At 46.6% G+C, this 13,666-nt stretch overlaps 1 protein-coding gene across 1 annotated transcript in view; it reads right to left on the bottom strand.

Moving 5' to 3' along the window:
* The window catches only part of TMPRSS9 (transmembrane serine protease 9), a 106,331-nt gene that overhangs the window by 1,987 nt on the left and 90,678 nt on the right, over positions 1-13,666 (bottom strand). The window contains exons 15-18 of the mRNA XM_069076677.1: positions 11,576-12,065; positions 7,216-7,387; positions 1,908-2,173; positions 310-446 (exon numbers count right to left, since the gene is read on the bottom strand). Coding sequence (XP_068932778.1) covers positions 310-446; positions 1,908-2,173; positions 7,216-7,387; positions 11,576-12,065 — 1,065 coding nt within the window. The remainder of the gene's footprint in view (positions 1-309; positions 447-1,907; positions 2,174-7,215; positions 7,388-11,575; positions 12,066-13,666) is intronic.

Genomic DNA, 13,666 nt, shown 5'->3' with positions numbered 1-13,666 from the left:
GCAAGTCATGTCACCTGCTTGGGCCTCAGTTTCCTAGTCTGTAAAATAATGATCATTTCTGCCCTGCTCTCCTCACAGTGGTTAAAACTGCTTTAAATGCTTACAGAGCATTTTCCCCCTAAGAACTGTGAGCCAAATAGCACAAGTATTCTAATTTTACAACCAAGTTAAAAGTGTGGTCTGGATCTAAGGCTTGATGGGCTAGGGTATGTGCCCAGTGTTGGCTGCAACTGGTTACAGAGAAGAGAAAGCCTGGAGCATTTAGACTTGTCCTGGGGAACCCCAGGGACAGTGCAGCAAGGGCCTCACCGAGCAGCTGTCCACACCTCCCTGGGTGAAGCCTGCGCACAGCATTCTGTTACTGATCTGGATGGGGTAGAACTTCCTGCATGTCTCTTCTCCAATGATGTTCACTGCTGCCTTCTGCAGGTGCCTTGCCATCAGCCCTGTTCAGCACAAATGGGAGTTAGCTCAACCTGGAGGAGGGCCACGTGGTGGGTGGGGAGCAAAGGGGAGAATCTCAGGACTCCTTTTGGTAACATCCCACCGAGAGGTTACTGGGATTCTGCTGGAGGGTCTCTAGGAGGGGGGAGCTAACGCCTCCCATTAGTGATCCTGCCCTCTTTTGGACAACTAATTGTTAATTTTTTCTTTACCCCAGCCTGTTTGCCTCTCCACAACTTGGGGCCATCACTTCTATTTCTGGGACTCTGAAGAATGAGTCCAGTCTCTTTTGGGTGGCAGTCCTTCACATCGTTGAAGGATCATGTCCTGCCTAAGCTTTTAGTCCCTCTTCTGGCCCCTTGAAGTTCTCCAGGTCAGACATCCTTACACTTGAGCTCTTGGGAGCCTTCCCTCTCACGGTTGCTTTGATCCTGCTTGAAGTGATCCAGCTCATTTTCCTTCCTAAAACGTGTTTGGATCTAACCAATATACTTCAGATAGAGCCTGTTACTGTGGGGTCTGCCACGAGCAGAGGCTTCTGATAGAGAGTATAAAGTAGCCCTTGCGTTGATACCCAGTTCCAGCTACAAAGCCCTGTGGGACAGTGAGCTGGAGAGGAAGCTTCTGCAGGTGAGGGATGGGGCTCATTGAGCATAAAGGAGGGGCCTGGAGTAACGAGGTGAATCAGAAGGGCAAGGGCCCTTAGAGGCTGGATGGGCTAGTAGCCTCCCTATGCCAATGAGGAAATAGACCCGGGGAAGTGACATGCCCAAGATAATCTGACTCCAAATTCAGAGCTCCTCTGTGGTACCACATGCCTTATTTGGCTTAGCAAGTGTACTGTTGGGTGTTAGGTATTGTGATAACATGCTGCTGCTTATTACCAAATGAAATTATCACTTTAGCGCAGTGCTTGGAATGATGTCTTGTTTGGTCATGTCTGACTCTTCCTGACCCCTTTGGGGTTTTCTTGGCAAGTTTGGAGTGGTCTGCCATTTTCTTTTCCAGCTCATTTTACAGATAAGGAAACTGAGGCAAACAGGGTTAAGTGTCTTGCCCAGGGTCGTGCAGCTAGTGTCTGAAGCTGGATTTGAACTCAGGGAGGTGAATCTTCATGATTCTAGGCCCGGTGTTCTAATCCCTGTGCCACCCAGCTGCCCAATCCTAGAATGTAGTAGGTGCTTAATAAATGCTTGTTTTCTTCCTATTCCCACTCCCTGTTCTCATTTTTTTTCTCCCTTTCCAAGATGTATTAGATTTAAGGTTAGAGGGTCTAAGCAGAGAGGTGTGACTGGTTGTTTTGTAGAGCTTATCTGTAAGTGATCTGATGAATCTTCGTCCTGCCTCTGCTTAAACTGGGCTTGATCACCCTAAGTTCTGCCTGTCCTTGAGCCTTGGATTAGAGGGCGTGGGGTAAACTGGGCAGTGGCAGTGCCCAGGGAAGCTGTAAGTGATTCACCTACCACCTTCCCGGATGGACCCCCAGCCAGTGATGAAACACTTTGTGCCTTCAGTGAAGAGGTGAGAGTGGTCTGGGAGACAGATGGGCTTGATGACGCTGGTGTATTTCACAGGAGCCGAGAGTTCCAGGAGGGCCACATCATAGTCCAGAGTGTAGACGTTGTAGAATGGGTGCTTGTAAATTCGGTACACCTTCTCGACCTTACCATCTATGCCGCTTAGGGAGGCCGTCCCCAGGAAGGCCACCCACAGGTTGGGGTCACTGTAACTGAAGCCATGGAGGAGAATTTTACTAGTTTCATTCAGTCTCTAAGGGCTACTAATCTTAAAACATTTTCCTACCCTGTGCAGTGGACTGGAAGTATTAACCTTCATTTTACAGCTGAGGGAACAGAGGCTCAGGTTAAATGACCTGCTCATGGTCTTCCTGACATAACTTCCAGGGCACAGAAGCTTCCTCGCTCCACCCCCAATAAATACCTGCCCTCAAGGAATTTAATCAAGGAGGGAGGAAAGGCTAAGATCTAAAGCCAGAAGGGGTTTTAGAGAGGTTCTGATCCAACCCCCTCATCAGACGGATGAAGTTCCTTGCCCAGGATGCCAAGTGGCAGAACCAGGGCATAAAGTTAGGCCCCTGGCCTCTGTGTCTTCCTGTAAAATGAGGGGGTCAGTCTCTGGAGGCCCCTTTAGCTCTGGATCCATGATTCTGAGCTCTGTTTCCCCTCTAAATTTATCATCCTGTGACCCTAAGGGAATACACAACAGTTTCTAGGTTGAGACTGTAAATAAAGAGCTTTGGTGAAAACACTTCCTTTAGATTTTAACATAATCTTTTGGGAAACTATAGGGAATCATTGAAATGTTTTAGTTTCAGGGTGACTTTTCACCCTCATCTGTTATTTTAAAAGTTATTGCTATTGCTAGTAGCTAATGTTTGTATCAGTTTTAAGATATGCAAAGCCCTTTACATATGTTATTTCATTTGTTCCTCAGAATACCCTCAGGAGATTACATTATCCCCATTTTACAGATGAGGAAACTGAGGCTGAGTTTTTGTGAATTGCTCAGGCAAGCTTAGTAAGGGCCTGAGACGATATTCAAACTCAGGTCTTCCCGATTCCAATTCCAGCATATTCTGTCCACTCGTCACCAAGCTGGCTCTCAAAGCCGACACTGAAGATGAAATGAAGAGAGGTGTGTTTCAGCTCAGAAACTGTAGCATCTTATCAGCATCTTTAGAGACAGCAGGGGGAGCCAGAGACAAGGGAATGTCCATTGTCAAGTCCAGAGTCTCCCTTCCCTTGGGAGGGACAAAAGGAAAGACCCTGTTTCCCCGATAATAAGACCTATCCCAAAAATAAACCCTCCCCTTACTGTGTAAGATTCCTCTAAAATAAGCCCTCCCCCGAAAATAAGCCCTATTGAGATTGCTACTGTAGTGAAGGTGATCCCCTGCGCTACACGCTACATTACGGTACCCTCTGTCGTCCCTCCTCCCCCGTGAAACGCACACCACGCTCCGAGCTGCATCCAATCAGAGCTGTTCTTCCCCAGTAATTTGCTTGCTGGCGCCATTGAGAGCAGTGCCTCGGAGGAGAGCTGAGGTAGGACAACATAAGCCCTCCCCTGAAAATAAGCCCTCTGGTGTTTTTCTTTCCCAAAAAAAAAAAAAAAAAAGACAGTGTCTTATTATCGGGGAAACACGGGAGTATATTGTAGCTGCATTTGGAGTCAGATCAGGGTTTGAGGCTTTAACAACTGTGTTACCTTGGAGAAGTCATTTTCCTGTCTGTAAAATATGAAATCTGTTCCAGCTCTTCTCTCTTTTTCTTTTAAAATTTCACTTGTTTTGCTTTTTAAAAAATTAAGTATTAATTTTCTTTTGCTCCTGCCTTCCCCATTGGAAAAAGAAAACCATTTTAACACATAAGGAAGTGTGGTTAAGCAAAACAAATCTCCACGTTTGCCAGGTCCAAAGATGTATATCTCATTCCGTACCCCGAGTCCACCACCTCTCTCTCTGAAGGTGTTTAAGCTGCATCATCATTGGTCTCCTGGAATCACAGGAGTGAATAGGGCCCTTTTAAGTCATATGGGTGCTTGTATCACCAGTACCCAGCACAGTGAAGCCTTTAATAACTTGTTGATTTACTGATACAAGCTGTGAGTACTTTGTGTAAAAACATGAGCACATATTTGGAGGGGTCATTAGCATTCTCATCTTTTGATAGCAAGTATCCTTTGATTCAGAAGAATCCTTTTTGATTTCTTTAAAAAATTTTCTTTGGTATATGGGATGGCTCTCGAGGAAGGGAGTGGGGAAGGAATAGAAGGAAAAATGTCAGCAACAGAAATAAAAGATATTAACACAAATTTATTTTTAAAAAAGTAGGATTAGGCTCATGTCTGAAAGGAAGCTGGCCAAGTGCTTTGCTAGTGTTCTGTGTTGGAGTTTGGATCAAAGTACATTCTGGGGATGGGTCTTTGGCCTGATCCCATGGAGCTTGTGAGACACTGAAGCTATGCCTTGGTTGCTTCCAGCAACATATGTGAGTTTGCCTCTTCGGCAATCAGGGTCTTCTGGACCAGCTCCAGATGGACCGTATCCTGACCCTGTTGTGATATAGGACCTGAGGCAGAGGACTGGGCAATGAGCAGCAGGAGTTGTCCACTCCACCTTTAAAAGGGAGAGATAATTTTTTCCCCTCTCTGCCTTCCTTCTCCTGGGTCTGTGACTCTCCTTTGGACTTAACACAGAAGAGGGACTTTCCTCTTCCCTCTCTCCCTCCTTCCCTCCATCCATCTGTGATGGTTATTTGCTCATGGCAGTGAGACATTGCATGTTTGTCTTCTTAGCCTGAGATTGTCACTCAAGGCTCTCTGGGTAGAGGAGGGGAGAGAAACATATTGGGAAATGAAGGTGATGCAGAAACAAAAGATATAAAAAAAGAAAAAAGAACCCAAATCAGTTGAACTGTAAGTATTATTTATCTTACAAATTATATTAAACACATTTCGGTGTTGAGTTGAATTTCTGGAGTTTGTGTGAAGGGAAGTTTGTTTTTAAAAACTTCAGGCTCTTTGGCTTTAGCAATGAGGGGGTCCCCCATTTTAGCTCTTATTTCATCCAGTCTGAGCTTAGGGAGGAAGTTATTTTGTGTAGCTGCCCCGCACAGATCTGCGATACATTGTTGTGAGACGTGACAAAAAGTGGGTTGAAGCTCTTGCCAATAACTGAAAACATGGTTCCATTTTGTTAAGGCGTCATTAGCATGTGATGAAAGCATTCGTGTCTTCAGCCTATTTCCTGTGTCTTTGGGGCTTGCTTGTGTTAGCTGGCAGCACCATCTGCACTGAAGTCTTTCTAGTGGGTGGGGCATCAGATATGCCAAGATGCTTCTTGCCTTTTTGTGGCATTAGAAAGGAACGTGAAGGAGCGGCATTTGCTTGACTGTTCTCTGTGGCAAGCCGATCATCACGGTTTTAGAGAAGAGATGCCCCGAAACCCTGTGCCACCCCATTCTTTCCTTGACTCTTAAGAGCAGCCACATCACACTGAGCAGGGTGCTAACTCATAGCTTCCTGCTTCAAACCAATCAATCAATAAACATTTATTGAGTATCAGCTTTGTGCCAGATACCATGCTAAGTACTACTCTGAGTTCAACAGAGATGGGAGTTGGGAGAGGACAATCTAGGCACAGAGAATAATGAGCTGTGGAAGATCCACAGGATACATACAGAACAGAGATTGGTCCAGTTTGGCTGGAATGTAGAATAACTGAGATAAGACTGGAAAGGTGTCTTCTTTTACAAAGACTTCCTGATGACTGTGTGTTGCTAATCCTCCTACAGGAAAGTGCCTCCTGGCAGTTCTTTGGTTTCCCAGGCTTCCTTCCAGACTTACAGGAAGAAAAATAGGATTTGTTCTGAAGAAATTGATATAGATGTAAAGGGAACTCACTAACCTATTTATATTTTAAAAAAATGCACAGGAGGTGGAAGCAAGGTCAGATCACAGAGAATGAATATAATAGCTTGGCATGAGGTCCTATAAAATAGTGGCAGGAGTGCCAATGCATAGAAATAACTGAGATTGGCCAGGGAAGCTATGAACCACAAAAAGGATTGTGGGTTTATTTTCTGGTTGTTTTGTTTTTAAGATATATTAGGAGACAGAATTTGATCCAAGAAGGAATTTAAGTAAGACCTCTGCCCTGGGGTGGACAGGACAATGAGAACTGACAACAGAGAGGCAGACCTGATTTTATTTTGCTTCAGTTTTCTCTGACAAGAAGAAGGACCTTTGTCCCAGGAAGGAGAGAGCAGAAATGGCTAACAGGACAAGTGCCACAGCACACCTTAGATTAATGAGGAGAGAGGAATAGAGCCCTTGGTGGCTCTTGATGAATTCAAGTCACCACGACTAAAAAGACTAGCATCCTTGGACAGGAAAGAGCCGGGCCATTGTAAGCAACCTGGGAAAGACCCGGGAGACTGGGGGAGTACCACAAGTCTGGGGAAGGGCAAATGTCAGAACCTAGAAGAGAATGAAGTCTGCAAACTCTTGGCTGGGAGTTTGATGTTGATTCTTGGGGAAATTCTAGAAAGGTTTCTTAGAGAGATGGTTGTTCAACATCTAGGAGGGCTTCATCAAGCATAGGTCATTCCAAGCTAAATTCATTGCCTTTTGGGGGGTCAAGATACACAGGAATGGAGATTTAGAGCTAGAAGGGACCTTCGAAGTCATTGGCTCCAACTCCTTCATTTTACAGATGGAGAGCTGGGGCCCAGAGTGTGTCCTGTGTCTTATCTGTCTTGGCATTCCTATGAATGTTCATTGAATTGAATTGAAGGGGAAAACAGGTAGAGGAGGTGAGTCAAACCCAGGAGGTGATGGGGGAAGGTACAGACCCACCAGACAGATATAGAAAAGAGAGATGAGAGAGATACCCCCAGAGTCAGCCTAGGGAGATGCCTCAGGACTTTCCCAGGGTCTCCTCACTTTCTTCTCCCATGATGGAACTGAAGCCATTTGCTATTGGCTTGTTTCTGGGCCTGTCCGTGGAACCCCTGACCTCCAAAGGGGGTTAGGATGTTACCACTAGGCCAGAATTGCTATAGATTCTGCCAGAGAGGCAGAGAGAATGTCCCTGGAAGAAGCCAGGAAACTGAGCTGTGGACTCACCGTACCACCCTGGTAGATCATTTAGCCTTACCCGCTGATTTTATAGATGAGGAAATTGAGTTCAATCCCCCTCCCCTATCCTTCCTCCCCCAAACTGCTTTCAGTCCCATCAAATGGACTTACACGTCAAAGCAGTGAGCGGCAGTGAGCAGCCACCTGTCTGCAATCAGCACCGCCCCACACTTGTGTTCCTTCCTCCTCAGCCAGAGACTGACCTGCCAGGGCCATTCCCCACGGCTGGCAGTGCTGCCGCCAACAATCTTGGTCAGGGTACCCACTGGAGAGACACCGCAGTCTGGAGAGAGGGGAGAGGGCAGAGACAGAATGCACAGAGACCCTAGCAGCCAGCTGTCTTCCTAGCCCTCCCACCTCCTACCCACACCATGGGGAAGCCTGAGAAAAGAGCCGAGCTTCTGCAGAGAGAGTAATTCTAGGCTGCCGTCAGGAAAAAGGGTCACGCTGGTTCTGTGTAGCTCCTGGAAAGAGTGCTTGCACCAGTGGCTGATTGGAAGTCACTGGAAGTCTAAATTTGGCTTCACAGAAGGGAGAGCTTCTGAAATGAATTTTCTCTTAAAGTGGAATGGGCTCCCTGGGGAGACAGCAACGTCCCTGTCATGGGCAGAACAGTCATTTGTCAGGAGCATTCATAGAATCACCTGGTATTGGCTCTGGAAGGAACCTCAGAGTACATCTTTTAAATAGCGAGGTGGTATAAGGTGATAAAGTCTCAGAGTGAGGGAGGCCAGAGTGCAGAACCTGCCTCACACACCTACTATAGATGTGACCATGGGCAGGTCATTTTAAATGTTTCCAGTCTCTGTTTCCTCATTTGTAAAATGGGGATTAAAAAAAAGCACCTACATCCCAGAGTGGTGGTGGGGATCAGATGAGATGTTTATAAAGAACTTTGCAAAATTTAAAGCAGCATATTATTATTCCTTAGTGGAAAGAGGACTGAACTTGGACACAGGAGGCAGGGGAGAGGGTGCTAGATTTGGAGTCGTGACCAGGGTTCAAATCTCAGCTCTGCCACTTACTACTTTATGGGATATTGGACATTATTTAATTTCTCTGGGTCTCAGTTTCCTCATCTATAAAAGCAGAGGAGAGAACAAGATGACCTTTAAAGTAAGGCCCCTTCCTGCTAGAAATCTATGATTCTATGACCTGGCTCTGAAAGTTACTTTTGGGGTGACCGTGGCACTGCCTGCTTCACTGGGGGTTTGGGAGAAAGTGTCTTGCTAATAATGATGATGATAGTAATGACCCTTTTTTACATTGAATAAACCAGAGTCCAGTGAAATTCAGTTGTGGATTGGACTAGATGACCCCCGAAGGTTCCTCTCCATTCCAGAATTCTATGAGATGAAAAGGTTTTAGCTTGGGATCATCAAGATCAGCCCAGGGCCCATGCACCAACACTGATCATGGTTGATCTCTGTTGGTCATTAGTCAACTGCCTGAGCTTGGTTGGGCCCCTCTGAGGGTTCCCTAAATGGACCTATTTATTTTTTGTGCTGATGTTACATTTCTCCACCTGGCTCATCAGCTAGGAATGATTGACTCTGAACAAGATGGAGGACATCCAGGGAAGGGCGGCCAGGAAAGAGAGAGGACTGTGGGCCATCCAAAAGGAAGGTCACTAGAAGGGACTGGGGATGTTTGGCTTGCAAGAAAGAAGATTCAGGGCAGACATTATCAATGTACGTAAATGCTTTTCAAGCTTTGGGTCACCATGTAAATGTCATTTATGAGAACATTGATTACTCAAAACCTTTTGGGCTATCATATATGGAAGAGGGATTCGGTTTATTTTGCTACTAGAATCGTTGTGGAGAATGTGTAGAGAAGCAGATTTAGTCTCAATGCAAAGGAAAACTGCCTGTCCATTGGAGCTGCCCAAAGGGGCCTAGGCTGCTTCCAGAGCTAGTGAGTTTCTTACTACTGGTTGTCTTTGAATGAAGGGTGGATGTCAGGGACGTTATGGAAAGGATTCCTGCTCAGGGGCAGGGTGACCTAGCAGTCCTAGAATTATATTTTTGAGTTGGATCTGGTCCAAAATATCCAAAAGACCTCTCTCCTACAATGTCCCCTGCAAATAGTCATCTGATTCCTACTTGAGGAATTGCTGAGAAGGGGGAGCTCCCTACCTCCCAAGACAGCCCATTTCACTTTGGGGTATCTCTAATTAGTAGGAAGTTCTTCCTTATGTCACCAGTCACATGTGACTGCCACGTGGCCCACAGCTCCTTGTTCTGTGGTTGAGCCAAACAAATCTAATCCCTCTTGGACATATCAACCCTTCAAATACTTAGAGACAGCTGTCATGCTCTCCTGAGTCTTCTCTAGGCTAAATATCCCCTGTTCTTTTAACTAATCATCTAAGGCATGGGCTCAAGACCCTTTGCTGTCTTAGGGTCATAGATCTGGAGCTGGAAAGGGGAGGGAAGAGTCCAGGAAGAGAGTGCCTACTATGTGCCAGGTCCTGCACTAAGTGCTTCACAAATCCTCACAACAACCCTGTGAGGTAGATAGAAGAACCTTAAAAGTCATCTTGTCCAACTGCTTCATTTGACAGTTGAGGAAACTGAGGCCCAAGCAGGTCAAGTGACTTGCCCAAGGGCACACAAGTAGGAGGCAGGGGTGGGACCTGAATCTACTTTTTTTGTGGCTTTAACATCTGGGTGTCTGCTTTTGGAGGTGTTCCATCTTATCCGAACTGCGGTGTTCAGGCCCAAACGTTAACCCTCGTTTGGTCTGACCAGGGCAGAGTAAAGCTGAGTTCTCACTTCCTTACTGTGGAAGGGAAACCACTCAGTGTGGACCAAAATCTCGTTGGCTTTCTGGGCTGCCAGGTCTCACTCCTGCATCCTCCTGAGCTTTGGTGTTGTTCAGTCGTATCTGACTCTCCGTGACCTCATTTGGAGTTTTTCTTGGCAAAGATACTGGAGTGGTTTGCTGTTTCCTTCTCCATTTAATTTTACAGAGGAGGAAACTAAGGCAAACAGGGCTAAGTGACTTGTCCAGGGTCACACAGCTAGTAAGTGTCTGAGGTCAGATTTGAACTCGGGAAGATAAGTCTGCCCCCTTATTGACCTAGAAGTGCCTGAAAACCCAGAGATCTTCAGAAAAACTTATCTAACCATGCTTCTCTCATCTTATACTTGTGGAGTCAGGCTTTTCAACAACATTTGTTCCTATTAAATGTCTTCTTACTAGATTCTGCCTGTTGTTTTAGACCATCAGGCTCGTTTTGGCTCTGGTGGGTTGGTTAGCCATCCCTCCTAGCTCTGTGTCAGCTGCAGATGTGGTAAGCAGTGCCATTGATACAGTGACTAAGGAGGCACAATGGAGAGAGTGCTGGGCCTGGAGTCAGGAGGACCTGAGTTCAAATCCAGCCTCAGTTACTTACTAGCTGTGTGACCCTGGGCAAGTCACTTAACCTCTGTCTGAATTAGATTTCTCACTTATAAAAATGGGGAAGATAACAGCACCTATTTCCCAGGGTTCTCGTGAGGATCAAATGAGATGATAATTGTAAAGGGCTTAGCACAATGAATGTCAGCTATGATGATGATGATGATGATGTTGGTAACCTGAGTTCAAATCCCACCTTGAACACTTACTAACTGTGTGATCCTGAGCAAATCATTTGACCTCTGTCTGCCTCAGTTTCTTCTCCTATAAAATGGGGATGAAAACAGCCTCTACCTCCCAGGGTCTTGGTGAGGATCCAGCAAGATAACACAGGTAAAATGCTTGGTAAAGCTTAAAGAGCTATAGATGTGACGTGCTAGATTAAAATCAATGAGAACATTGGGCAGATGTGACCCACGAATGGGAAGGCTGTTGGCCAGCACAGAAGCAGAGGCAGCTTCCCCTTCCAGCCCAGGCTGCCTCCGCTTTGGTGGCTCCAGGCACACCTCCCAGCTGGCCTTGGTTTTACTCAGTCAGTGCTTCCAAGTTGGGGTTCACTCACTTTTTCAGTGGATGAATGAAGGCAGGCAGCCTGTTGTCACAGAAAGCACTTGGAATCAAGTCTAAGCTCTGCCCTGTATACCTAGGTGACCCTAGGCAAGTAACTGAGCCTCTCCATGCCTTGGGCCCTCATCTATAAAATAATAATCCCTGGGCCTGCTAGGTGGCACAGTGAATAGAGCACCAACCCTGGAGTCAGGAGGACCTGAGTTCAAATCCAGCCTCAGACACTCAACACACTTACTAGCCACGTGACCTTGGGCAAGTCACTTAACTCCAATTGCACTACCCTCTCCCCTCCAAAAAAAAAAAGCAAAAAAATAATAATAATCCCTATCAGATGACTTCTAAGGCCTCTTCCAGCTCTGAGCCGCCATGATTTGCAAGCACAAAATACAAGTGAACATCCTTGTTTAGGGGGTAAGTGGCCTCTAACAGTCTGAGAATGGTAATTTTTCAACAAGCCCTTGCCTCCCAAACAAACTTTCCCCTATGATTACCGTACCTGGAAGCTGAATGGGTGTGGCCGGTTGGGGGGTTTGTGGTGGAGGGGGTGGCTCGCTGCTGGTGGTCCGGGTTGTTGTCATGACCATACTGGTAGATCTCCTGGTGGTGGGATCGCTGGTAGGCTGTGGGGTCGTTTTGCTTGTTGTGGGTCTGCTATTAGGCCTCAGTGTAGCCTTGCTGGTGGGTGTGCTGGTGGTCTTGAGGGTGGTAGTGCTGGTTGGTCTGGGGGTCAGTGTGCTGGTGGTCACCTGTGTGGTTGTTATGCTTGACGTTGCTCCTAGGGGGTGAGTGGTAATGACAGGTGAGAGGGTGGAGCCAGTCTGCAGGCCAGGTGAGATGGTGTCCACGATCCAGTCTTTGAGCCTGGTCATCCGGGAGTATACTCCTGGCTTTTTAGCTTGAGCACATCCAATCCCCCAGCTCACAACCCCTGCCAGATAAAACACACCTGGGGTCTCTTCACAGGCCAGGGGCCCCCCAGAATCACCCTAGGAAAGAAACACAGGAGGCTGAGGATCCCAAAGCACTATCCAGATCCAGAGGGAGGGGTGAGGAAATTGGGAAGTCATGGTTTGGGGGAATTTCCCTGGCATCCCCATTTGGTTCTAGACCCTCCTGTTCTTCTTTTTGGTCTGTTTTTAGAGGAAATAGCTTGATTTAATGGCACCTAGGTTTGAATTGATGGCCTGACATTTACTGTGAGTTCCCTCAGGGTAAGGACCCTTTCTTCATCTCTCTAGCATTCAGCACAGTGACTGGTAAACAGTAGGTGCTTAATATGTGTTTGCTTACTGGTCTTGACTGTGTGACCTTGTGCCAGTCTCTTTACCTCCATAAGGCCTACTTTCCTCATGTATGAAATGGGAATAATGCTTACTGTGCCCACTTCACAGAGCGCTATGGGGAAAGTACTTGGGAAGATAGTGGTGATGATGGAGATCTTCTCTCAGCTTGTCTATAATTCTGGAGGAGTGCCCAGTTAAACATCAAGAATAGGACGCTCACTCCAAACATTCACAGGAGCATGGGATTTAGAGCTAGGAGGGTTTTAGAACCCAGAATGTCAGAGCTGGGAGGTGTAATGGGAATGCAAATTTGGAAGATCTTCCCTGCCCCTAGGCTAAAGTGCAGGGAAGGGAGCCTGGGGTGGGAGGCTTGTTTTTCAGTAGATACTTTTTGATTGGCCAGTGGGTCCAAAAGGTTGTTACATTCTCTGAGCCAGGAGAAGGCTATATAAGCCCTGATGTGTAGCTTTGTTTTGGGGGCTCACTTTGAGAAGTGTTCTGTGATTTGATATGGATTCTGGGAAGCCGTTGTCTGGAGCCCCCCCGGCTTTGAAAAAACCCAGATGTTGAAACCCAGATGTTGACTGGGTATGGATGTAATAGTTGGACAGTTTGAAATATGTCTACTAGATCTGTTTCTGTCTTCTGTCTGTGTACTTTGAAGTTCGGGGTGCTGACCTTTTCCCCTGAACAAGGTAAACGATATATGTCTGACTGATTAAAGTAAGCTTGTTAATCCATTTTGAGTTGCTTTCCTTTAACAAAGCAGATCCAAGAACCTGTGTTGGTAGCAAACCCTGAGGACGCTTGGGGTGCTTGCTGCTACAGGAGGGCCCTTAGAACCCAGGATGTCAGGGCTGGGAGGGCCCTTAGAACACAGGATGTCAGGGCTGGGAGGGCCCTGAGAACACAGGATGTCAGAGCTGGGAGGGCCCTTAGAACACAGGATGTCAGAGCTGGGAGGGCCCTTAGAACACAGGATGTCAGGGCTGGGAGGGCCCTTAGAAAAGGGAATGTCAGAACTGGAAGGTACTTCATAACACAGAATATTAACATGGTCCAACTCCTTCATTTGACAGATGAACAATTAGACCAGAAAAAAGAGCACCTGGGAAGCAGCAGCAGTGCTGAGGTTCAAACCACTTTCCTTTTTTTTTTTTTTTTGAGGGGAAAGGCAAGGCAATTGGGTTTAAGCAACTTGCCCAAGGTCACGCAGCTATTGAGTGTCTGAGGCTGGATTTGAACTCAGGTCCTCCTGACCCCAGGTCTGGTGCTCTATTCACTGTGCCACTGAGCTGCCCCTC

This window comes from Petaurus breviceps, unplaced genomic scaffold (assembly GCF_028583685.1).
Source record: "Petaurus breviceps papuanus isolate PSGF00001 unplaced genomic scaffold, PetGlider_PUasm1.0 108, whole genome shotgun sequence".
Lineage (NCBI taxonomy): Eukaryota > Metazoa > Chordata > Mammalia > Diprotodontia > Petauridae > Petaurus > Petaurus breviceps.
The sequence above is the reverse complement of the archived record's forward strand: the minus strand, read 5'-3'. Positions and strand labels throughout refer to the sequence as shown.